Source organism: Anarrhichthys ocellatus, unplaced genomic scaffold (assembly GCF_004355925.1).
Source record: "Anarrhichthys ocellatus isolate YVR2014 unplaced genomic scaffold, GSC_Weel_1.0 scaffold65, whole genome shotgun sequence".
In the NCBI taxonomy this organism is placed as follows: Eukaryota; Metazoa; Chordata; class Actinopteri; order Perciformes; family Anarhichadidae; genus Anarrhichthys; species Anarrhichthys ocellatus.
Window position 1 is genome coordinate 904,965 of NW_022280095.1, and position 24,955 is coordinate 929,919.

General features: G+C 40.7%; 4 protein-coding genes across 4 annotated transcripts; all 4 read right to left on the reverse strand.

Annotated features, from left to right (window-relative positions):
- Nucleotides 1-444: 444 nt before the first annotated feature.
- ilk (integrin-linked kinase) lies at nucleotides 445-7,070 on the reverse strand. The gene is made up of 13 exons (XM_031872679.1): nucleotides 6,991-7,070; nucleotides 6,257-6,415; nucleotides 4,087-4,252; nucleotides 3,878-3,973; nucleotides 3,587-3,683; nucleotides 3,380-3,463; nucleotides 3,217-3,302; nucleotides 3,012-3,121; nucleotides 1,914-2,041; nucleotides 1,651-1,772; nucleotides 1,427-1,526; nucleotides 1,061-1,191; nucleotides 445-976 (listed from the first exon to the last, which is right to left on the reverse strand). Exons 2-13 carry the CDS (start codon nucleotides 6,343-6,345, stop codon nucleotides 827-829), a joined length of 1,359 nt encoding a protein of 452 aa, XP_031728539.1. The 5' UTR covers nucleotides 6,346-6,415; nucleotides 6,991-7,070; the 3' UTR covers nucleotides 445-826.
- A 1,018-nt stretch (nucleotides 7,071-8,088) lies between these two features.
- On the reverse strand, nucleotides 8,089-10,383 carry timm10b (translocase of inner mitochondrial membrane 10 homolog B (yeast)). The gene is made up of 3 exons (XM_031872708.1): nucleotides 10,058-10,383; nucleotides 9,874-9,969; nucleotides 8,089-9,648 (listed from the first exon to the last, which is right to left on the reverse strand). Exons 1-3 carry the CDS (start codon nucleotides 10,082-10,084, stop codon nucleotides 9,223-9,225), a joined length of 549 nt encoding a protein of 182 aa, XP_031728568.1. The 5' UTR covers nucleotides 10,085-10,383; the 3' UTR covers nucleotides 8,089-9,222.
- Nucleotides 10,384-13,715: 3,332 nt separating this feature from the next.
- Nucleotides 13,716-17,290, reverse strand: LOC116397357 (uncharacterized). The gene is made up of 6 exons (XM_031872703.1): nucleotides 17,181-17,290; nucleotides 16,449-16,550; nucleotides 16,289-16,331; nucleotides 15,985-16,109; nucleotides 15,400-15,458; nucleotides 13,716-14,680 (listed from the first exon to the last, which is right to left on the reverse strand). The coding sequence occupies exons 1-6, from the start codon at nucleotides 17,185-17,187 to the stop codon at nucleotides 14,183-14,185; spliced, it is 834 nt and encodes a 277-aa protein (XP_031728563.1). The 5' UTR covers nucleotides 17,188-17,290; the 3' UTR covers nucleotides 13,716-14,182.
- An 875-nt stretch (nucleotides 17,291-18,165) lies between these two features.
- On the reverse strand, nucleotides 18,166-24,209 carry LOC116397278 (T-cell surface protein tactile). The gene is made up of 7 exons (XM_031872546.1): nucleotides 23,935-24,209; nucleotides 23,360-23,701; nucleotides 22,749-22,858; nucleotides 22,423-22,579; nucleotides 20,201-20,668; nucleotides 19,493-19,598; nucleotides 18,166-19,295 (listed from the first exon to the last, which is right to left on the reverse strand). Exons 1-7 carry the CDS (start codon nucleotides 24,038-24,040, stop codon nucleotides 19,178-19,180), a joined length of 1,407 nt encoding a protein of 468 aa, XP_031728406.1. The 5' UTR covers nucleotides 24,041-24,209; the 3' UTR covers nucleotides 18,166-19,177.
- Nucleotides 24,210-24,955: the final 746 nt, after the last annotated feature.

Genomic DNA, 24,955 nt, shown 5'->3' on the forward strand with positions numbered 1-24,955 from the left:
CAACATAAACCCAAAGTTACACACACTCCCACATACCCATATATACAGCATCCCAACATAATCCCTCGAGATTTAGTTTGCTGTGATACATCACTAACTCAAATAGGACAGTGGATCCTACAAAGCTATTAAATCATTTGTTCTTTGAGAAATCTGCATCCATAGCCTGTGGGCTGAGCTTGAAGGTTCACTATAGACTTTAGAAAAAGTGATTTGACTATCAATTTTACTTACAGGGTCCACTAATTATACATTTCCTGAAGCTTTCAGCCCCATCTTGTGGCCTTCATCAGTGGCGTGAGTATGCTCAGTGGACAACAACTGATCTACCAACTCAATCATCTCAATAGAAAAACTCTATCCACTGAAGAAAGCCACAAGATTTGACTGAAAACTTTCCAACAATCGGCATAATAACAAAAAAAATAAACAAAAGAACAAGGATTTGTCATAAATATAAAACATTTATTGCATTGGTATTCGCTAACGTGTATAAAAGCATTGTTTACACACATTTCTTTGGATCTGTTTCTGTCTGACTCATCGCTGACACTGAATATAATCCACACTGGATTCAAAGGTTTGCCAATATTCCAGTGAACATGTTTCAGCCATAATAAAAGAGCTATAGGCGAAAGAACATTTATACCTCAAATTTAATTTATACAAGAACAGCATTAAAATACGCATTGTTTAAATTGTGGAGTGAAAGTGGTCTCTGACATTATTTACAGTGGCTTAGCAGATACATTATTGAAGTGAAGTGGTTTGATGATTAAAAAAAACAACCATTTTAACAGCAGTTTACAGATTGCTGTGAAGGCATTCACTTGTCTTGCATCTTCTCCAGAATGGGGACGATCATGTCAAACTTGGGTCTCTTGGCTGGGTCTTCGTTCATGCAGAGCCTCATCAGCTTACAGATATGAGGGGAAATCCCGGGTGGAATGGTTGGCCGAAGACCTTCGAGAGCCACCTGAGGAATACCGGTAGAATACAGAAATTATGGGTGTGGGCATACAGACAAGCCAGTGGGTGGATAAATACCCGACCCACTTACCTTCATGCCGATCTCCATGTGTGAGAGGTCAGCGAAAGGGACCTCTCTGGTAACCAGCTCCCACAGTAACGCAGCAAAGCTCCACATGTCAGCAGATCTTCTGTTGATGTCTTCAGGCCTCTTTTGCAGGGCTGCGAACAAGAGGGACAAGGAAACTCATAAACATGAGAGAAAAACTCATTTGTTTGTTTGTTTTTATTCTGTAACACGGGCAACACACCACATGACTACAACTGGGACTAAATTATAGCGTACAGCATGCTCCTTACTACATGACTCATAAAGTCTGAGAAGGCATTATGAGAGGAGGAAGTATAGGCGGAAGGGAGGAGAGCAAAGAAGGAGAAAAAAAAAAGGGAAACATACCTTCAGGGGCCATCCATGCTGGGGAGTAACTACGACCAGGACACTGGAAGGAGAACTTAGCATCTGCCATGCTTATTCTGGCTGTCATGTCCTCATCAATCTGCAAATCAAACATCTGGCTAGTCAAAGAGTCACAAGATCACCTTTATTGTGAGTTGCTGTCGAGGCAGTAATAGACTCAAATCTTTTTGTTAATATTTGTGGACAGTAAAGTAGTGTCTTACCATGACATGCTTACTGTTGAGGTAAAGCCGTGAAACCATTGGTTCTAAGGTGTGAAGGAAAGCCATGCCACTGGCAATGTCCAATGCAAACTTCACTGCTTGGCTTTGGTCGACCACCAGAGCTGAGGAAGAGGAAGAGGAAGACACAGGAGGACAGGAGAGGTATGATGGGGTGAGGATGGGTGTGCGATGTCATCCATCTACAGTAGCAATCCTCAGCCATAAAAAACATTTCCACTTTGTATATAGATTCAAGTACATACTAGTGCCCTGGTGCAGGATGTTGAAGAGGGATCCGTATGGCATGTTGTGGGTAATGACGATGGGGTGAGGGGATGGAGGTGACTGACAGGCCCCAAGAACAGGCAGAATGTTTGGATGAGAAAAAATCCTATGGAGACATGATAGACACACAGAATGTAAATGCTGAAAGTACACAGTAATATATTCTTAAAACATGGAGGTATTTTTCATATGATTTGGAGTAAAACACTTTGCTGTTGGGAGGAAACCCCATTAAAGAAAAAACGTTAAGACAAGAAAAACTAAAAACTAAAAAACTAAAAAAGTACCCATGCAGCACATTTGTGTCATCCTTGGCCCTTTAAAGTTAACATGAAGCTCTTTCATTTTTGGAGTGCACGTCAGATCATACGTTGCCTCAGAATATACTCATCCCAAATGCTTTCATGTGTGCTACAATTCTTAAAAGATGGCAAGAACTGAAGCCAACATGAAAGCACACTGCCAAGTTCTTCCAATTCCACACTCAGCCTTCCTGCTGCGGGTTCATTCTTTGAATCGGCCTGCTCAAAAGCTTTCTTCATTTTTGTCCTATTAAGGTTTTGTTGAGAGATTTTTTTTTCCTGTCACTTAAAAGTTGGTCTGAAGTCGTTTGCATTGATTAAACAGGGCCAATTTATGTATTATCTTCAAATGCTTCCCTTTATGTTGCGATTTGTTTGATACAAGAACATCAACATGACAAACAGAATTACAAAATACTGTTTCCATTCTACTATGATTGATTGAATCCCATGTCAGAATGGATTTAATGTTCACTGTGATGGAAGGCGGTTTGTGGAATTTGTTTTTCGCATTGTAGAGCAGAGCACATCACACATTAGACAGCTGCCAACAACTGTTTCATCACAAAACCATACCATACCATACCAACAGGCTCTGAAGAGCCAAACAGCAGAACCAAAATGTATTAGCCTCAGTTTATGCTAGCAAACAGATTGACGGCATGTGAATCCCATAAATGAACTCTGATATTTATATGCTTTGTGCAGACACCACAATAAATGCAAACCACCACCATTCCCTTTTCATTGTTAGAAAACTGATGTGTAGATTACCTGAGTTTTGGATGCTCCTCGTTGAAGTCTCTGCTCTTCCTGGTGGTCCAGTCTCTCACCTGAAGCACCTTCACTATAATCTCATCCCCTTGCCACCGACCCTGCCATAACTGCAGACAGAGCACATAGCCCAGTTAACAACTTGGGAACTGAAAATAAATTTAAAAAAAGACTGAAAAAGCAGTGAACATAGAGTGCAACTGACCTCTCCGGACTGATTTTCATTGATCTTTGCCAGGAGCGAAAGCTGCTTATAATCAATACCAGCCTGCTTGTTGAGGGTACCATTACCTGAAAGAGACAAAGCAGGAATAACCAAACATCCTGATCTGATGATTTGTTTCTTTCATGCGGTGAATTTTACTCACGAGGTCGTGTTCGCATGGTTCCCTTCCAGAAAGTTTCCTTATAGGGTACCTTGGTCATACTCTGACCCATTTTCTCTGCCTTTTCTACATAAAAGAAGGAACAACACAAAAATAAAGTGGTGATCCTTTTTTATTTTGCCAATATAATGATTTACTTGAATAATATCACCCGTTAGGGTGTTCAAATGCCAAAAGGTGACCTCTGACCTTGGAGCAGCTGTCTCAGGTGAGGCTTGGCCTTGTCCAGAGGTGTCTGTCCATACCTGTTACATACACACACCTGGGCACTACTGGTCATCAAGTCCTAAAAAAGAGAGGTTATGATTTTTGTTTTGGGTTAAAAGCAAAGACACTGACAAAAACGTGCACTGTAGTGTCCGTTTCTCCCCAGAAGAGGGCATTTTCAGCCAACAGATTGTGCTAAAAGAACAGGAGTGTGTGTGTGTGTGTGTGTGTGTGTGTGTGTGTGTGCGTGTGTGTGTGTGTGTTGTACTGCACCTCTGCCACTTCGTCTTGGCCCCAGAAGCAGGCGTAGTGAAGTGGTGTGTTTCCATGCTCGTTGACTGTATTGGGGTCGGCTTTGCACTGAATCAGCTGGCATTCACAGGTCATAGAGTGAGAAAAATGAGCAACGAAGCAGGTTTCCTTCCCTGGGACAATGTAAACGGAGCACGAAGGGTCCAGTTGTAACCGTATGGTGTGCTTACCTTTGCCACAATGTCTCTATGCCCGTGACTGGCGGCGAGATGTAATGGAGTATCATCTCCACGGTTCATCACATTAATACGAGCACCTCGCATGATGAGCATGTCAACAACTCCGCTCCTCCCTTCCCTGCATGCCCAGTGGAGGGGGCTGAAGCCATGGTCATCACTAAAACACAAAAAGACACACGGAGTGAATAAAGAGCAAAGGAGGACGCGTCCTAAACTTAGAAGTAGAATTAGAATATTTTTCAAAAATGATAATATTTGGAGAAATGCATAGGGTGCTCTCTTAACATCTCTGAGCATATACCAGCTGTCAAAATATCATCTGTGTGGTTCACTCTTCCCCTACCTACCAATCTTTATTTAGACTTCAGCACGTTTCCTCGTGCCCGTCTGACGACTGGCCTAGTAAATATGTCCATGCAAGCTGGAATGCCTGCTAACATATGCAAAGACGCAGACAGCGTACACATAGCACCGCTGCTGTCTACAAGGAGCCAAGCTACCACCTATGTGTTACTGGCCCCTTCACCCAAGTGACTCCTTCACATTAGCTGACCCCGGGGCAGCTGCTGGGGCTCCTCACAACTCCCCGCGAAGCCACAAACTCCACACTCTGTTTAACAACAAACCTCAAGAGGGCTTGTATGGCCTGTAGGAAATAGCTGCAGTACTAGCTCGCAGTAAAGTGAAATAGCGGTTAGTCGCATTCTCGGTCAATTCGGATCCAGCACTGTGGACAGACAGTCCATAGTCAGACTGACCCCGTGTGCTATAAAAAGTAACTCGGGAACGACAGATCGGAAAATACACAGTGGAATCCTCAGCTTCACATTCTCTGTGAGTCTCCCTGTGTCTTCCTGTGGTCACTCGCTCAAACACACACACACACACACACACACACACACACACACACACACCTCCCAGGGGAGATCTGAAATGGCATTTAATGTTAGTCTCAGTGGACTCCCTCTCCAGTTCCTACTTTCAGCTTCAAAATTCAGGGGAAAAGCACATTTCCCAAGAAAACAACGCTAACTACAAATTATTGGATATCCCGAAAGAGAAGAAAGACACAGACACAGTTGAGTCTCTTCATATTAACAGCTAAAGCCGGCCTCCAGCATAATGACTGGTCTCTCAGATGTTTATGTGGGACTGCAGCTCGCTGCCTGAGGAGCTCTGTCAGCGAGGGCCTGGCCCTGTATGGAGTTGAACAGAGGAAATGGCCTTGGCTGTTGCGTGGTTGGCTAGCAGCACCGCAGCCCTCAAAGTCAACGTCAACAAACTGCACATATATGGCCTGGCCTAAGAATGAGATAACCGAGGTCTTTAGCAGTGAGGTCTTGTAGCTCCTTTCTGGCAAGGAAATTGTGTTAAGAAGTGCACTGATTATCCTCAACATTGCTAGGGCTGCAACTCATGTCCATTATAAGTTGCTTTATCACTTATATTTTGGATTAATTCATTATGTTTTAATATATATGTGGAATATAGTATATGTAAAAAAAAAAAAAGCACATTACATTGAGTGACACCTTCAAACTGATTGTTTTGCTTGACCAACATTATAAAACTCAAAATATTCAATTTAAAATGATTATGTGATTATTTTCTAAAAATCTACTAAATCATTTCAGCACTATAATCGAAACTGTGTGATTTGCTGGATGAGTTTTAGGTTATATTCTGTTGCCGGAGTCATAAATTGACGTCATGGCACAACCTCCACAAATCACCCACTGCTTTTAGACAAGCGCAGTTTTTGGGGATGACATCATAAGGAAAGAAATCCAAGAAGACGAGGGGAACGACTGGACTGGAATTACCAAAAGCTGGGTGATGTTCAGCAGTGTGTGGAGTTGCAGGGAGAGCACAATATGGAAACTATTTGACCACCTCTAATGTGCCAAGGACTGCTTTGTACGCACACACACACACCCACACACACACACACACACACCAGCACAGACTCACTCACCCGCCATACCAAATGTAGTACGTTTGCTATAAAGTCAACCCCATTCATTAGAGGGCCGTACTCAATTTGTTACTGCGCAGACTTTACAGCGAGACTCCAACATCCAAGAGATGATGAAGACGGTCGTCTTTAAAGCTTCGTATGTGTGTGTGTGTGGCTGAAGTGTGTGCACATTAATCCGCTTACCCCAAGTTAAGGTCATTCTCTGTGTTGTCCAACCACAGGCGAACAGCAACAGAGTTCCCTTCTCGACACTGTGTGAAGATGTCATCCATGGTTATGCTGTGGGTTGCCTCTCTTGACTGGTTGCTCTTTCTATCTCTTTTGAGATCAGGAACATGTAGCCTGCAAAAGGTGAAAAGACTCCTTTGTGTGAGAGAGTTTGTGTTTTTGCTCCTGAAAAACTATGGAAAGTACATAAATGTGTTCAAGTGTTCTTGCTGTGCACTGTACAGTAGGCTACATCTTCTGGGAGGACCATTTTTGGCAGGTAGACAGACACTCACTGTCTCTAAGTTCACTTATATTAGGTCAATATTCATAACGTCAAATAGATTTGTTTATTCTTCTTGAAATGGCCGTGTGTGAATAATGTACTTTATGTTTTGTCTTTTAGCCTATGGTATCAGCATATTCCTATTAACAGTAAACCAGACTTCAAGTCACCATCTGCTGCGCAAAGAAACATAAAAAGCCAGGCAGAGCCCATTGAAATGACATTATGAGGTAGTTGAATATATTCCCACATTTCCCCTTGGCTCTATCCACCTCCGTTGAAATCGGAAGGGCTGGCCTATTGGGTCACTTTGAAATCTATTGTTAAAAAGTCAAAGTGAATTTGGACATCCAAAACAAAACTTCCGCAAACCACAATGGAAACAAAACTAGTTAAGATACAAAAGCGTTATCAGAACTCTTACCAGCTGCCAATCGATCGGTTTCTTGTCAGTTTCTTTTTTTCTTCCCCGAAAAGTCGGTCGTCTCCTGAAATGTAAGAGCAGAGAATACTCGGCCGGAGTCCACGCCCCGCTCCTACGAGTTGATGTTGGCTACTGGTGAGAAGTTAGAGGAGCTCTGCTACTGGCAAGCCCAATGTCCCGGGACACCTTCACAACAGCGCCCCCTGCTGGGAGCAATGCAATCATGCTCTACATCCAGCGGCACAGCTGCACGTGCCCGAAAATACCGAGCTCAGGTGATGTATAAATCATGCATCTTTTACTGTAATTTGTCCCGATACAAACTATGTGTTCCAAATACATGGTAATGAAAAAAAAAACTGCTAATCAAGAAAACAGCCACCATGTAGTGGAGGGAAAATCCACAGATATTAAATTATTTGTCTCCTTGCCGTTGACCATCACTATAAGATCTGTGATTTGTAGTTGGAGCCGGACCAATACTAGATTTTTTCTTGTAGCCGATATTAACATTCAAGGGTGAGTCAATGTATTTTCTAGAAATACATTGACTTTATGTATCCCTATGGCAATACAACTGAAGTCATTTTATTTGGACCACACCAACATTACATCTTCTCATCTTGGCCCTTTGACCTCTTCTGTTTAACCATTCAATTCAGGATTTAAGTGTGACAAATAAATCACACATGCCAGAAAGAAAAGCAGTCTCAGGGAGCTGGTACTGTGCATGCTGACTCACTGTCACACTTGTCATGACTTAAGAGTGATGAAATCCAACAAAGATATATTTGCTTTTTTTCACAGTTTTTGTTTTTAAGATAAATGTTGGTTGGCCTTTTTGTTGTATCAGCATTACGCTAATTGAAAATATGATTGGTTTTATCTTTGTATTAGAATTGGTTGGATTATAGCATGAGCATATCCGCCAAACTGGAACTAACCAACTATTTTCATTCTTAGCCAAACGTATTTCTTCTACCATCCTTAACTGTCACATCTGTTGGCTGACAGTTGCGCTGAGGAACTAACTTACTTGAGTTAGTTGAGGAATAAAGCCGCTGGGCACGCCGTTTCAAGATCGCTTATTATGGTTTCGAACACGTTTAGTGGAAAGACAGGAAATTATGGGAGGTGATGATATGTGACTAAGGTCATGAACTGGACTCACACCCAAAACAGTGCGTTGGCATGATACGCACTGACCACTGCTGCGTTAGGACATCCAGCAGCAGCAGGACCTTACAAGAGGCGGTCAATGGAACATTCAAATTAAATACATGACAAAAACAATAGACACTTTTTTTTTTATTATGGAAAATGATCTTTCAAACAGTTTTTAGAAATGAGTGTGTTCAGGGTGTCCTCAGATTGAGCCCTCCGGGCTGCTGTAAGTCCAGACTGAAGTCAAAATATAATCAAGCTCTACAATAAAGGAGGCAGCTCGGGGATTGATCCTTATGGAGCTTTGATCGGCAATGTCACTGCCATCACTAAACCATTTTTCAACTGACATAGCACACACACACACACACATACATACTACACTCACAAGAACTTCCTTCTTGTTTTGCCGCTTATCACAAAACATTTACAACTAAGATTGTAATGTCTGCATATTTGTTTTTGTTAACATTTCTGGCACTTTGCAATACTGTCAGAAATAACTAGATATTATTATTATTATCAAGAGTGACATGCTTGACTATGTTTTGTCACCATAGGGGTTCATTTTATTTCCCTGTCAGAGGGCACTAAAGCTGTAATCTAAGATTATTTTCATTGGTCAACAGTGACTTCAAACAGAGACAAACCTGAAAGCATCAACTGTTCACATTTGAGAGAATACACTCAGAAAAAGACTATATGACATGAAGAGTTCATATGTAACAATAGCTGAAATGCTATTGTATAATTCAGGTCAATCTATTAATCAGTAATTATTTTCAGCAATACAGCGAATGTCACATTTGGGTTTAGGCCACATCACTACGGTTTAACCTCCGGAGGCACACCCAGTCCGGCCATCATTACTGGCCCGACGGCGGGGTAACCTCTGGGGCCGTCTGTTGGCCTGACAGGCTTTCCATGGACTTAGACACTGTAGGTGCAGCTACTGTTGACACATCTGGTTTAGACGGCGTAAATAGAGGCGCTGAGATCCCAGACTCAATTCGGGCACCAGCTATTGGCGGCAGAGGTAAGCCTGCTCTATAAGATGGTCCAGCTTCATTAAGCACTGTTCGCTGTTTCAATCACAGGTGTGAGCGGTGTGGCGGCTGAGAACTTGACTTCTGACACCGTTCTGGAATTGCACATGGCAGCGTCAAGCTCAACTGGAATACTCAATCCTACTGGCTTTAAGACTGGTCCAGCATCATCAATCGTCATTGGGGTAAAAGGTTGATCCGACAGCGGAGCTGCTGGTGGCGGCTGAGAGAAGCTGACGGGGGTATGAGATGCTGGTGAGGCCTCGGCGGCAGGAGGCTCCACACGTGCAGATGCGGCAGCCTCTGCTGCCTTGGCACTTTCTGCTGCCTTGCTCTCCATCTCCTCCATCCGACGCTGCACCATCCGAGGCATCAGCTGCACGTAGGTGCCCATCAGGCGGTGGTTAGTGCGAATCAGCTTCCCCGCGCAGTTGTCCACACATTTCTCCTGGAGAGACAACAGCAATCGGTAACGATGAGTGGATAACTTAACAAAACAGGTGAAGTATAAATACAGACTAATGTGTTCATGGTACACTGCATGGCCTAAAGTATATAAACAGAGTCCACAGGTATTCACCACGGACATATGTGTGTGTCTATATACTTTTGGCCATGTTCTGTAAGATTATATGCACACATGTGTAACCTATATGATTCCCAGCATTCGTACCTCGTCCATGGTGAGGTTTCTGTAGTTGAAGTTGCTGCTGCATCGCTGGAAGCAAGTTTCAGTCATGCGGTTGTAAACCATTAGGAAATCCCGCAGCTGTAAGAGACACAATCACCCAAAGTCCCAATCAAACATTGACGAATAAACCCCAATGCATCTGCCACTGTATCTGAATGACACTCACATTTCTCAGTTGCTGGTCAGTATCCATCGTGATTCCGTCTTAAGTTGACTCACGCAATGTTATAGTTAGCTACAATGCTAACATCGAGAGCTTGAATCAAGCAGGTTATGGATTCCCTGATCTTTAGCTGTCTGAGGGTGAGTGACAACACACTTCCGCAAGATGTAATTTAGATGTCGGCTTCAGCGTATCAACTAAATCGCACCAAAACACGAACCGATTCAGGGAATAGTGTAAGATGGCATGACATTCACATGCGCGCAGCCATTTTTGTAACAAAGATCGTCTACGAGCAGGAACGACGCGTCACTCGGTCATAATTAAAGTGGCGACAGAAAGCGTCTCAACTTCGCCCCTAGCGTCTCCAAGTGGTACAGTTGTTGGTGCTGAACCGGATCTCTTTGATGGTTATAAAGGTTAACAACATCATTTTGATTGTGGGAATATGGTGTCAATTAAAGGTCGACAAGATAGTGGATCTTAAAAAACGAGTTTGGATCAACTGTAGAAACCCTTTGCGGAAAAAAATGTTTTTCCACCTTCCTGTATGAATAATAATAATAAAAGCTCTTTTAAAGATTATTTTAATGGTTTGCTCATTTCTGAATATATCAACATAATCACCTATTCATCACAACACTTGTTTGTAAATCAGCCCTGAGGAAAATCCTTTGACATTATTAACATTTGATAACGGTAAGTGGACCTGCATTTGCTTTCTAATCTTCTGACCACTCAAGAGTTACTGTACATGCAAACATTTACCCATTCATACACTGATGGCAAGGGCTGCCATGCAACAGGCCACCTGCTCATCAGATTTTAATATAATCATTCATCCACACACGGATAGCACAGCCTTCAGGAGCAATTTCGGGTTCAGTTTCTTGCCCAAGGACACTGCAACATGCGGACTGAAGGAGCCTGGGATCCAACTGCCGATTAGTAGACTACCCGCTCTACTTTCTGTGCCACAGTTGCCATCAGTGAACTATTGCCATAAATATGCACAATAATATCAAGGTTGTAATTTCAATAGCTTGCTCATTTCTGAATATAAACCACCTATCATGCATCCTCTCACAACTTTCATATTCATTAGATTGGGAAAAAGTTTTTAACCCGTAATAGTTTGTAAATGATGTACCCAAGTGTGCACGTGCAGTTACACAAAGAAAATCTGGCAGAGTGCAATAGCTTGTAATACTATGCAAGGGCAATAACCTGTGGTGTAGAGTGGATTTAGGACCCCAGACAAGAACGGACGTTTGAAAAAGTTCACACACAGCTTAAAGGAAATGGGTGGTGAGAGTGGATCCAGAGCTAAGACAGAGTGAGCAGAACTGTAGGCTGGAAAGCAGACTGGCAAGGCGATGGGCGAGACAGGCAGAGAAGGGACTTGAAGCACATGGACACACAGGATTCAGACAAACAGGAGGCTACAACTTGACAGTTGAAATTGGCTATAGCATTTGTACCATATTGGCAATCTGAATGATGGGGAGAAGATGGGAGTGTAGAGCCGGGGAAAATATACTGCAGGAGCTTGATGAGTGGATAGTTCACAGGTGTGCAGGTTGATTGATAGCAGGAGTGTTAGTTGAGTGAGACACCTAGACAAACACACATAGTCAGAGAGAGAACAAACAGGGGACCACACGCAGGGGTAAAACAGAAAACACTATGAATGAGGGAAAGGCACAGTCGAACCATTACTTACCTAAACACAACCACAAATGGATTCAAAATAAGTTCTAAAATGGGCGGTACAAACATGGGCATTTTTGATCAGTCCAGTGGTAGTGAACTTGTTAGAAATTAGACATCATGTATGGCAAATTACTTATTTAAATGGTGTAAGTGCCACAGAATAATGTGTGAATGTTTCAAAATCATAATAATTTATTATATTTCAAATTAGAAGAAAATATTTTACAAACACAGTGTGTGTTTAGGAAGTAAAGATGGGCACACAGTTGTGCCAGCAGACCTGCTGTCCATGTTGTTGGAATAAAACTGGACATCTTTACTTTCCAACTTTAACTTACTTAGATTTTAGGAAGAAACGACTGCTTGCCAAAAAACCCCACAGCCTTTGATATCAGACACTCCGCTGCAGCAGAAGTTGACATTTGTAAGCTGCAGTCAGCTAGCTAAACAGTTTTGGACAGCAGCGTTCTTTCCGGCTGGGCACAGACCAGAAGCAATCCATAAGAAAACTGAAAGCAGACAATGCACTCCTCAGATAGTCCCAGAAACCTGAGTTGGGAAGTTGCTCTTCCGACTTCAGTGTCTTAATTTAACTCGTAATATGAAAGCAACATGGATGTTACAAAGAAGCAGTGTTGTGTTTTATTGCTCAGGGCGCTTAAACAACACGTAAGCTGTTTCCGAGTTGTTGTTATGACTTGAGGGGGTGTTCATGTGAATGTTTTTTCATATTTTACCTTCTACATCATTACCAGTGACCTATTTCCATAAATATGCACATGGAAAGGTTGTAATTTCAATAGCTTTCACTCAGCAATGTGCATTCATTTGTAATACTAATGAGAGAATACAAAGTTTCCATCTGATGGCGGAAGGTAAGCACCAAAGTCAATTCTCTCCTCAATGCTCTCTTGAAAGTGAGCAAATGGAAAATCGACTTAACATAACATATTCTATGATACAAGCAAAGAGTTTAGTATTTCTTTTGAATAACTTTGTGTTTCTGGTTGACTGAGAGGCCATTTGATAGATTGACAGCAGCTGCTCTCCTGGCAGGCTCCTCGTTAAGAGAGATTGGTCTCAGCAGCTGTGTTGGACCAGATTTTAAAAGCCTGCCACACCCAGTGCCTTTGTTCTTTCTCTTTACTTTGTGTGTGGTTTCTGCAGGGTGAACACCATCAGTTCATCCTCTTTCTAACTAAGTTAGTAATCAGTATGTGGTCCCTCGCTGTTCTTTTTGGTTGCCCCCAACTCTGTGATGGAGTTTAGTTTACCTCCACTATATTTTGTACTGTAGAGCAGATCTGATGTAGATGCCGACACAGAGACAACGAGTGAGGATTCTTCGCGATTGTGTCAATTGCTTATGGTACCTGTACCTATGTTTGAAATTCTAGCTGATAATAATTTACATATGACAAAATGCTACTAATTAACAACTTTAATATGACAAAGTGGAAGACTCTATGGAAGACAAGGCAAATATTTCCAGGTTGTTTTCGTACTAAGATATGACAGTTACTAACGGTGCCTTATTATTTAGTTATTTGTGTAATCCATAGAGGGGAAAGAGGCCATGGTCGGCTATTGAAAAGTTGACAACAACCAGTCCGTGTACTGCGGGTCTCTGACTGCTAAGTTCACTTCAGAGCTCAGCTCCCTCAACAAATAACAGGGCAGTAAATGATCCTCCCCAAGTGGAGATTACAGAGAGGGACATAACACTTTTAGCAGACAGCGCAATAGATTATGAAGCTAATGAACATTATCGTAACTTTGATGTGGAACGTCTTCTGTGGGTGACATTTACATAACTATATGCCCACAGGGAACATCAAATTACATTACTTATATATCCCACTTCCTGTATCTTACTTTCTTATGCTTAAATGTATCTTCACATCAACATTTATCTACAGTCATTACATGACTGAAAAGCTGATTCACATACGTTTAGGCAACATTTATTCAAGAACATTTCAAAGCTTGGCTAATGCCTACAGCATGGAAAACAAATGTATGATTCTTTTTTTCCCTTCACACCTTTCCGAGACATCTGTTGATGTATGATTATGAGACATCAAAACAATAAAAGATCTGTCGTGTCATGTGATGTTTTCATTGCCTTTCGCAATAAATAGAATATTTCCATGTGGCCCTTGACCTCTAAATGTCAGCCAGTTTCCTTTTTTCTCAGTATATCCTCTACATTGATTGCTTCCTCTGCAAAGAAAGGTACACCTTTTGTTCCTTAGATGCTCAGTGGGGGGAGTGGAAATGAAATTGCGCAAAGCTCGCTGAATATTGAAGGTGACATAGTTTTCGTCCTTACAGACACAGTAATGGACAGTCACTTTTGCTTTTTTCAGGTTTCTTATTCAATTCTGAACATCTTAATATGATGTCTGTCTAATGCTACTGGTCACTATCATGGCTAAAGCTGCTGATGAAACGATCCGCGTCACTCTGAATAGCCTCTACCTCTGTAAGCTGTGTGCATACGCTCCCATTACGGTCTTGTCTATTTTTTCTTTCCTCACTTCCTTGCTCTCCTTTCCACTTTGTACTTTGCCCATCCTCCCTCCATCTTTTCCCCTCCCAACCCACATCCTCCCTCTCCATGTTCATGCCCCATTCTCTTTCCATCTCCTCGGTCTCTTGAGCTATCTGTTGACTGTTCAGGTAGATGCTACTGTGTGAAACCATGATGCTGGTGTCTCTGGATGGAAGGTCAGCGTCCATGTCTGCTTCCACCTCCAAGAAAGAATTCGCAGGGGGTGTGAGATGGACTGGCAGCTCATCTTGAAGTTTGTTCCGTCCCTGAGCGTGGCCTTGCTGGTGGCGATTGTTCTTCATGCGTTTCTTTGCCATCTTTAGATCCAGCGAGGCATAATTCAGGTCAGGCTGTAAAGACTTGTGTCAAACACGAGACAAAATGTTTTCATTAGTAAACCAAAAAAGCTGCAGCACTTTAAATGATTGATGATATTTTAGGTCTTGTGGTGGAAGGGTCTCATGTATTTCTGTAAGTCTGGTTTATTTTTAGAACATGCGTGCTTAATTGTGTTCATTGGCTCAGTTTCTTTTACCACAGTGTCTAAGGTGCTACCTTCCGTTTTGAAAGCAAAAATCAGCATGGGTTAAACTGGTCTGCACTCTGCATGTGTATTTTTACACCAAATACACGCTATCACATTTTAGTTTCAGTGTGAACGTAGAAACAAATGTACTAGATTACCAGCATTTACAAACTATAGTCATTGACTGGTCTAGAATAGGATTATACTTTTGTAAACAACTCGTAAAACCAGCTGTTGCTTTAGTGTATATTATATTAACTACATTTCATCGTCCATATTGGAGATGGTAAAGTTGTACTTGTATAGTTCTTTTTTTAGTCTTCATGCCGCAAAATGCAGTTAAACACATTCACCCATTAACAACCATTGATACACTGATGGCAGGGGCTACCATGCAAGGTGCCACCTGCTCATCAGGACTCTAACTAATCATTCATACGGCAATTTGGGGATAAGTGTATGATACAAATGTATGATAGAATGCTACATCATATATAATATAGTACGTAATATCATCAGATCGAAGTCTGAACATTCAGTCAAAGCAGTTACCTTCATACGATCTCTTGTCTGTTGCATGGTCATTATCTCATAGCAAACGTCTGCAGAATCTGAATAAGTGAAACACAGGATTCGGTCATCTGTTTGACATTGTACTAATCACAATAGGCACACATATACTTCACAAAGAAGAAGACAAATATCTAGATTTTTAAATATTCATCTGACTAAATTATAACAAACAGCAACATTTTGAAAATGACAGGAATTTAAACAGTGGTTGACAAGGAAATACAGTTTTTAGCCAAATGCATTTATTTATGCATGTATCTAAAGTGTAACCTTTTTATAGTGTAGAGTTTTTATATGTATTTATCTTCTGCTCAGCCTGTTTCTGTTATTGAAACGGCTCCGTCTATCCGTGTCCTTTTTAAAAACACACACTGAATGTTTCTAAAACATGGCATTTGCAATAATATTTTACTGTCTGCAAACACACAAAAGTGAACAATCATATTGTAATTATTACGAAAAATTTAGTAGACGCATCATACAAAAATAATTGTGTTTTACTGACATTCCAAGAAGAATTCAGTGATTTCTTGAAGAAGTTCACAGAACGCAGGTGGTGCTCACCTCTTCTTTCTGAGCTGATGTTACCGTAGATTGGATTTTCCTGTGGCTCGTGATGATCGTGGGGATTTTGCTGCTGCTCATCATCATTGAGGTTATGAAAATAATGTCCTTCATCTTGTGACGGGCTTCATCAAGTTACGGAAGAACAAAAAGTATTTTTCTCTAATAAGATGTCATTTGCACATTACAAAGAAAAGAAAATACTGGAATACTTACTACAAATTAAGATGTATTGGACCAAATAATAATTGGCAGACATGCACACATGTTTAAGCGTCATTAAATAAATTAATAAAAAGCATACCTTTCTGCTGTACAAATGTGTTTGAGGCAGCACTCGTCTGTCTCTGTATGAACAAAATATTTAGCAATTTGACGTATACCTTGTAAAAGCTGAGAGGTTTAGAATAAATGGTGACCACATTTGAAAAAAAACAATGACTTTACGTGTAACCATACAGTACCTCTGCACAACTTGGTGCTTCGTCTCATGCAGAAGATGACATTGAGACAGAAAGAGACAAACAAGGCCAGGGATAACAGCACCAGAGCTACCAGAACATCATCTAAAAGACAAGCACAAAATGACTCCTACTTACTATTTGTTTCTTTTGTGACAAACAAAGATGTCAGTAAAAGCTTCTATAATTCTGGATGATTACAATCCCTGAATTTTAAGATGAGAAATTTGGAGGAAAAACCGAAAGCAGCCGTTATAAAATGTTGTTCATTCTACGCACTGTCACAAAAATACGCACTGTACCAATTTCAGCTGAACAATACTGATAAATTTCACAGGAAAATCATTCTTTCAACTGTAGCCACAGTTGTATTATACATTCTTTAAACTGTAACCATCATTTTTTTGTAAATGTATCTCAATTTCTAAGTTGAATAAATAATTTGATGAAAAAGCATCAAATGTGTGCCACATGGTATGATAACGCTACGTAGGTCCTACTGTGACATCAACAAAACAAGGTAGCATGTGAATGTTATACTACAGTAAAAAGAGCATCATGATTATCATCTCACTGCTGTTTTACAGTTTGTTCTGCCATATTCTGTGACATACGCTTTAGAAAGTATTTAGCTGTTTTTGTGATCAAAGCGATATACTAAGGGATACAAGATTAAGACCACTGCAATGTAACAATACAAGTTTTAGATCTAAGTCTAATTTTAGAAGATCCTACCTGACATGTTCCAGCCGTCTTGAACAAAACTAGTTGTCTGTCTGACACGATTGCTCTCAGACTACAGGGCGCCAACGTGTTTAGTCAGTGAGCTGAGCTACACTGGAGTCTATTTTTGCTTTGGCTTAGTTACCTCTCTCTTGTCACAGTGCTTTGAAAACTAGTGGCTCTTCAGTTACAAACAGGAAGCAAAGTAACCTCATTCTGAGGCACCCAGTCTCGATCCCATTGTGAGGTACAATACAATCTAAGATAGATGACTATATAAAGATGAAAATGGTTAATATCTCATTAGCAAGTTCAATATTGTTTATTGTTATAATAAAATGTACATAAACAAACAAGCAAAAATGACTTTGCACCCTAAAAACATATATAATTTTCATTCTATTCATTTGTGAGCTAAGAATTTTTAACTGTTCTGGAAATTCAGAAAAATTCAACCCCCAATTGTAGCCCTAACTTACTAAACCTAATTCTGACTTAACCCTAAAATAAATAGTTACGCTTGTGGTGACCTTATTTATCAGTTTCCTGAAAGCGAGAATCTCCGACGGGCACACATGTGAATTTGGTTTGAATACAGTACAATTGAGCTTTATGTATTATATGGGTTGTCTGTGTGCATGGGGCTTCAGAGCTATAGATATCAAGAATGTAATTTGCCGTACACAGAGGACATTGTGGTTTTGCTACTGTGGTCGGAAAATCTGAATGAAAAAAAAAGCCGTTTTGTAAGGTCTCTCAGTACAGCTGAATGCACAATCGTGTGTGTATGTGTGTGCGTGTGTGTGTGTGTGTGACAAAAAAAAAGGTGCTGAAACCGAATTAAGCACGGTCCTCTTAGTGTGGTCTACAAACTATGTTTTTAGTCTCAAAGAAATAATCAACACACAAGAATCATTTTTTTTAAAACCTGTAAATACTCAAATATGAAAAGCTATATTAACATTTACCCACTTCCTGTATGTATGTATGTATGTATGTATGTATGTGTGTGTGTGTGTGTAAGAGGTGGCATCAAGTGGCTGTTATGGCATTTAGCCTATGTGGTTTGTGGTTTAGGTCCCACTTTGTAGTCTCCAGTGTCACTCTGTGGTACATGTGGACAACAGTGGTCTTTGATATAAATGTGTCTGTCAATTTGCTGCATTAGCACTAAACAGCGGCAAATATTAAGAGCAACTCATTGGACATCTGGGCAAGAAAACCTAATTCGCAACTATAAGAGATGAAAGACAGAATTGGAAAGTAAATCAGCCATATAGTTCAGAGTTTAGATGGAAATACAATGTTTATTCATTGCTGCATAATAGTTGCTTGGACTTTATTAGAAAGATGCAGTACATGTATAATATTGCAAGAATACCATAAAAGAATGTAAGTAACACAAGCACCGTCAATGTAATTGCTCAAGGTCAATTTAAATGGTAAATAGACTACGGTATAGTACATTTCTAGTTTTCTGACCACTGAAAGCGCTTTAACACTACATGTCATTCACCCATTCACACACTGATGGCAGGGCCTACCATGCAAGGTGCCACCTGCCTATCAGGAATAACTATAACCATTCACACCCATTCTTTAACCGTATAGGCACAGCTTTGAGGAGCAACGTGGGGTTAAGTGTCCATGCTGCCAATCTTCTGACTTAAAGACAACCCGTTATACCTCTGAGCCACAGCTGCCCAGAGTCAAATTAAATCAGCTTTCATTTTCAAATGATAGAAACATGATTTTACACCTCTTTATACAAAAAAGCATAGAACCCAACCCAGTTACACACAAAGCCAACATTTGTACAATTGTCTGTATTGTAACTGCAGTTTTAACTGACCATAACTGCAAATGATACACTTCGTAATTCTGCATGTAACCAAAATAGGATACAGAGCACACACACTATATCCCCCCAATAACTTGCAATGTATCTACTGTCATTGGAAATATATGAGACATTATACATTGATAAACATTTCTTTCATATCTTTAAGTTATGTCACGGAGTTACATCTTGAAGTGGGGATAGGCTGTGTTGAAATCTCATGGTGTCTTGCAGCTGTATACTTGAAAGGAGGTGGAGGGGGTTTGAACGAGGGCGGTAGATTCATCCTGCAGAGAGAGAGAGAGCAGGAATATTGACTCGTGCCATTGCTAGAAGATTAGTTGTATCTAAAAAGCATGCAGTTTTTAATAGATCATGTGTTTCTATCGGTATAAATGAGAGATATGAGGTTCACCCAGTGCATGACCCTGAATAAATACAAGCAGGTGTAGAGGATAGCTGCATGGATAGTGAAGAGTTTTACCTCTCCCTCATTTTTCGTCTGAAGCAGAGAAAGCCAGCCGCAGCTATCAATACCAGGATTGGAACGATGAATAACCACAACAGATGACTCTGTGCACCACCAGCACCTGAGAAGCAAATTCAGTGAGGGGAAATAGTGTCATTTTAGGGGACAGCAACAGCAAAAGATATGTTTCTAAGATATCGATCAGCTTGCTCAGGTGAAACCCTGCAGACTCCAATAAATATTGATATTAAACGTAAAGTTACAAAAGCTTTTTGCCGAGAGGCAGAAAAGTGTCACGCCATCCTCCCCCTCAGCAGGTTGCACTCTTTTTAACAAGATTTCTACCTTTTTTAAAAAAAAAAATGCATCTAGCCTGAGGCTGATAGAACTGGAATCTACAAAGCCTTCATATGTGATGAAGATACAGATGGTGAAATCAAAGAAACTGCGGCTGAAATTCATCTTTATTTTTCTTAAGAGGGTCTTGCCTTCGAGCATTTAGCGCTGCTGTCTGTAGTTATTTGCTGCTTTGAAACGGTTTTCATTGTATTCTTTCCGGCACTTCTGCTGCTCGCAGAATCCAGAGCAAATAAATGTGCCCAAAACAATCTGAGAGCATCACTAAAAAGCCTTTTATCAGGTCGTAGTATGGTTGATAATAGTCACAGATTCTATCCTTGGAATGTTTTATTCATGGGAGGGAAATATAACAAATTTGCCAACCTGGATCAAATGTGTCACCTTCACCCTCAATGACTATCGTTGTATTTCCAGTGCTCAGAGTCGAGGCTGCATCAGGATTGCCTTCCATAGACTCATTCTTCGTCCCGTATGTTGATCTGAAAACCTCATTACCATAACTGGATGTTGTGGATAGATTGCTGGCCACTGATGTTGGGTTTATCTCCTGATCATTGGAGCTGTTAAAGTGATTGGGTTCAGTGTGTGTGATAGGGGATAACGTGACACTGACATGTGTAGAATTTGTTAAAGGGGTCATATGCTCTTCAGCTGTGGTATTTCTGGAGTTTGGATTATCATCTTTTACATCAGTGCTCATATTCATGGTCGAAGCTACATTGGCGTCAGTTGTTGAAAGCCCAGTGGTCGGTGATGTGGTAAGGCTGCTGTCTGCTGATTCGATCAAACCCTCCTCAGTTACATTAGACTGTGGTGGCACTGTCGCAAGATCTGAAAGTAGCAAAACATGGATTAAATATGCTGTAAGCAACCATAGACTGCAATGTTTTGATGTTGGCACTGCATCAAATACCTACTTTCTTGAAGCTCCACAGTGCTTACATGTCACAAAAAAAAATACTTTACATGGTAAACTGCACATGGATTCACAAACTGTAGCCAGGAAACTGTACATGTTAGCGGCAGTCAAGTAATTGGAATATTTGGGAAATACGCTTAACAGCTTTCTTGCCAAGAGTTCGATGCCACTCGTATCTCTAGGTTTAAAATGTAGCTGCTTAGCTTAAGCATAAAGCCTGAAAACTGTTTATTGACAATCTGCCTACGAGCACCTCTACAGGTTAAGCCTAGTTTGTTTAATCCGAACAAACAGAGATGTGAAACCGATGGGTTGCAGTTTTACAGGAGTAAAAGGAGTCAAATCCTGCGCTGGAAGTATTTTTTTCAGCAGGTGCAGTAACTTCCTGGAGTCTCTGCTGGTTGCCTCGCAACTGCAACCGGCTAAAAAAATAGTCCAGCATTTAACCTCCAGTAAAATGGCAAGTGGCGATGTTACATCTTGGTTTTTGTACACGTTTCCCGAAATGTTGAACAATTCCTTTAACAAGCTTCACATTGGAAAGGTGAGTGTGGAGTAGGAACTGTAAGTGATGCACGACAAAAACTTTAAAATACCCAGTGCACAGTTGTAAACATGGACAGAGTTGGCATTTATGAGGCCACTCTGTGCATAATCAATGGGGCTTACTCAAGAACCTGGACCGTGAAACCATGGGCACAGGTGTGGGCATGAATTGCAAATTCAATAGTGTGGTGTTAACATATTCTTAATCAATGAGTACGTTAGATAATCTGTTGTGCATCAGTTGTTTTCAACTTTTTGTGTTCTACCATGCATACCCCCAAATTTACACCAGGAAAGATCCATTGTGAATTTCAGCTCGCATACCCAATGAGACGTAACTAAGAAAAGCATATTAAATGCAACCCAATGCTGCGATGCATTGTGATCTAATACGTGTTTCAAGCATCTCAATTCAGTATTTTTTTCAAGCCTTCATTTGGACTGTACTACTCCCATATGTCCAACAGATTGTGCTCTCACCCCATGTCGTAATTCAGAGACAATGTTGAGACTCTGCTGTGTTTGTTCTTGTGGTTTGAAAGTGGATAGTAAGAAAGAGCAGGAAGTGACTTCCGACGTCTATGCGGCTTGTGTTTTTTCTTCAGTTACAGTTTCAAATTCTCATGAGAAGCACGAACACAGGAAGAGAAAAAGACAGCTGAGGATTTTTTTTCCTGCGTAAGCACAGGCAACTGAGGGCACAATACCAAACTATATCACCAGTGGGGACAGACAGCATGCAGTTTGGTTGTTTTACAATTTAAAACTGTAGACTGTTTTAGTGAAGCTTGGTTAGGTATACACCTGAATCCCACCACTCAATTGATTTGCAGTTTCACTCTTAAAGTTTTTGTAGCTCCAAATTTATTCAGTTACTGGTGCATCCTCATAACAGGGCTTCAAAATCCTTTTGAATCTCTCTCTTTCCTTTTCAGCTAATCAAAAAATGTAATTGAGTGAGCTCCTGTATAATAACAAAAGTCAAGTATCAGCTTTTTGGTCCAGTGGAGTTTATTAAGTCATTCAGTCTCTTGGGCACCCTACTAGATTGTTAATCCAGCCATGAGGAAATGCTGAAATTGAGTTTGATACAAAGAAGGAAAGAAGTGTAGAGGCTCACCTGTCCTTAAGCTTGTGGTTGCTGTTAGCACCGTGATGATGAACTCTTTATGCAGACTTTTGTTTCCTGTGTTGACACTCAGTGTATAAACCCCTGCATGAGCATCAGCCACACACCACAGCTCCAGAGATTCATTCTCTGACACCAGCGTCTTGTTCTAGGGCAGAACAAGATTATGTATATAAATACCTTTTTCATACAGAGTTTTTTTTTTGTGTATTGTAGATTTTGATGTCAGAGTTAATCAAATCATCTTGACGTTCGATGAACGAAATGAAATTCATGTAAGGTCAGAAATGGGCTGATCAACAGATTTTTTCCGATACCTTGGTCCATTTGTACTTTGCATCAGGGAAGAGTTTGCATTTAATGGTCACATTTTCTGCAGAATGGACCTCGACTGCTCTATCCACATCACACATTATAATAACGTCATCTAATAGAGAGAAAATGTAAGATTAATTTGGATCGACAACACAATAATGCTTATTTAAAACATTTGCTGTAAAATGAATACAGAAAATGACTATTAGCAAAAACAATTCTGTCAGATGCAATACACATACACAACCTCTTCTGCCTGTAATTTGTCTAACACCCCTTTAGTTCCGTTACGGTTCAATAGAAGGTTAGGGTGTGTTGTGCCTGCGTCATTGGACAACTAAATGAGTGATGAGGCAAAACAAAAAGTAGGCCAAACAGAGGAATGAAAATACATGGATAGCAAAGCCTTTAGATGTGTTCTTGTAATTATTACATAGATTTGCTCAGAAGAAAATATGTTTTGAGATTGGCAGAGGAACGGCACTCTGATGCAATCAGGAGTAACATGAAATATATGCATTGGACATTAAGATAGAAAGTTACTGCACGTCTCTATCCTGCAGCGTCTGGTTGTGGTAGTGTATGGCTTTGCATGCACTTGCCTTCATCTTACCTTTGATCTCGAGCACTGTTTCACTCGAAATGGAGCCCTGAGGAAAACTTGAAATGTCACAAATATAGATACCGCTGTCCTGTGTTGTCACCCCGTAAAGTTGAAGATGGGAGCCCATCGACGCCTTCTCAATCTGCATGGTGACGTTAGGCCAAAATAGATTGAATCCTCGATCTGGGCTGTACAGAGCCACCTTTGAGTTTTTATGTTTGTTGTTCTTCCTCCATTCAATGCTGACAATCGTGAGAGTCGGACTGTTTTTTACAATGCAGGGCAAGGTAACGTTCTGGCCCACTACTGCATCCATCCTTTCATAATGGAACACCTCAACATCCGGGAGCCCTGTCGAGCACATCAGATAGCATTGGAAGCAAGAAAAGTGAGGAGACAAGATCACTTACACTTTGAAGTTGGTATTAGAGACTGCAGTCCGCTGGGATGCAGGCAGATACAATCATAGCATTATACAGAGGCAGCTTGTCACACTAGAAGCCAATACACATTTCAAACCCATGTTGAATATCCCATCGTTGCTGGTATATTACATGGCAAAAGCGCACGTGGTGCAGGATTACCTTGTATACTTGAGGCAAGGAGCAGGAGAGAGAAGGCTGTTCCCAGGGCACCTCTAGCCATGTCTGAGCTCCTCAAACTCATTACGACCAATTGGGCTGACTCCATAGAGGGATTCAGCCAAGACAGAGAGCGTAGACTGTCGACTGAGGTTAAAGCGTGGGGTAGAGACTGAGAGACAGAGAGCAGGAAGACCTATCTTCACAGGAAGCTACACAGAGAGTCATATGTGTAGCGCTGTAGCTTTGCGGTGACAACTTTGTGTGCAAAGCAGATACTTGCAATAGAAGTAAATCTGCACAGTGATTATTATTATGTTATCTTTTATCTAAGACTAACTAACAGGATGCAGACAATTGACTCATTGGATTTTTTATTACATCTCTGAGGATCTGAAAACATCCATGAAGAAAGATACCAAGGGAACACACAAACACAAGCTAGACTGAAAGATGAATGCTTTATTGAATAAACTTGTTTTTTATGAATTCATTCTAAACATGTGCAGGTTGAAAATTAAATGAATTAAATTAAATTAAATTTTAATTAATTTTATTATTTGAACTGTATTTTTTGTAATTAACTCAAAGTTTAATTTAGTACAATGTCTTCATGAGAAAATGAATACAAATAGATTCTTGCAGGCACAACACAAAGAGACGAACCGTACACACACCTGCCGTTTTGTATCTATGATGTGCATGTCTGTTTCTTATAGCTCCATCTGTTGGTCAATACATACTCAAGAGACAATGCAATCTGGAAATCATCTCCGCCTCCCCTCATCTGGTTTATCTTCTTTCCAAGGTGAGCCACTAACTTCCATAAAATAATAATAAAAATGATATATTAGAAAATTGCTAAATGTGATAAATTGATTGCTTGATATCAGCTGTCCTTCAGATGGCAGCCTTGCTTTGCCCCCTGTGCTTGTTTGTGGTTAATGTCTCAGAGGAGAACTTATACAAAGCTCCTCACAATGTTTTTCAGAGATGAGCAACATTCTTCCTGTGAGACATTGAA

Coding starts and splice junctions, on each gene's coding strand:
- ilk (XM_031872679.1), bottom strand. CDS start 6,345: ATGGATGACATCTTCACACAGTGTCGAGAAGGGAACTCTGTTGCTGTT. Junction 3,122..3,216: donor ATGAAAATCAGTCCGGAGAG/GTCAGTTGCACT, acceptor CTCTGTCTGCAG/TTATGGCAGGGTCGGTGGCA. Junction 2,042..3,011: donor GAGGAGCATCCAAAACTCAG/GTAATCTACACA, acceptor ATGTCTCCATAG/GATTTTTTCTCATCCAAACA.
- timm10b (XM_031872708.1), bottom strand. CDS start 10,084: ATGGATACTGACCAGCAACTGAGAAAT. Junction 9,970..10,057: donor CTGACCAGCAACTGAGAAAT/GTGAGTGTCATT, acceptor TGTCTCTTACAG/CTGCGGGATTTCCTAATGGT. Junction 9,649..9,873: donor GAAACCTCACCATGGACGAG/GTACGAATGCTG, acceptor TTGTCTCTCCAG/GAGAAATGTGTGGACAACTG.
- LOC116397357 (XM_031872703.1), bottom strand. Junction 15,459..15,984: donor CATCAGCTCAGAAAGAAGAG/GTGAGCACCACC, acceptor TCACTTATTCAG/ATTCTGCAGACGTTTGCTAT. Junction 14,681..15,399: donor AGACAAGAGATCGTATGAAG/GTAACTGCTTTG, acceptor GTTTGACACAAG/TCTTTACAGCCTGACCTGAA.
- LOC116397278 (XM_031872546.1), bottom strand. CDS start 24,040: ATGGAGTCAGCCCAATTGGTCGTAATGAGTTTGAGGAGCTCAGACATG. Junction 23,702..23,934: donor CCTTGCCTCAAGTATACAAG/GTAATCCTGCAC, acceptor TGTGCTCGACAG/GGCTCCCGGATGTTGAGGTG. Junction 22,859..23,359: donor AACAGTGCTCGAGATCAAAG/GTAAGATGAAGG, acceptor TCTCTCTATTAG/ATGACGTTATTATAATGTGT.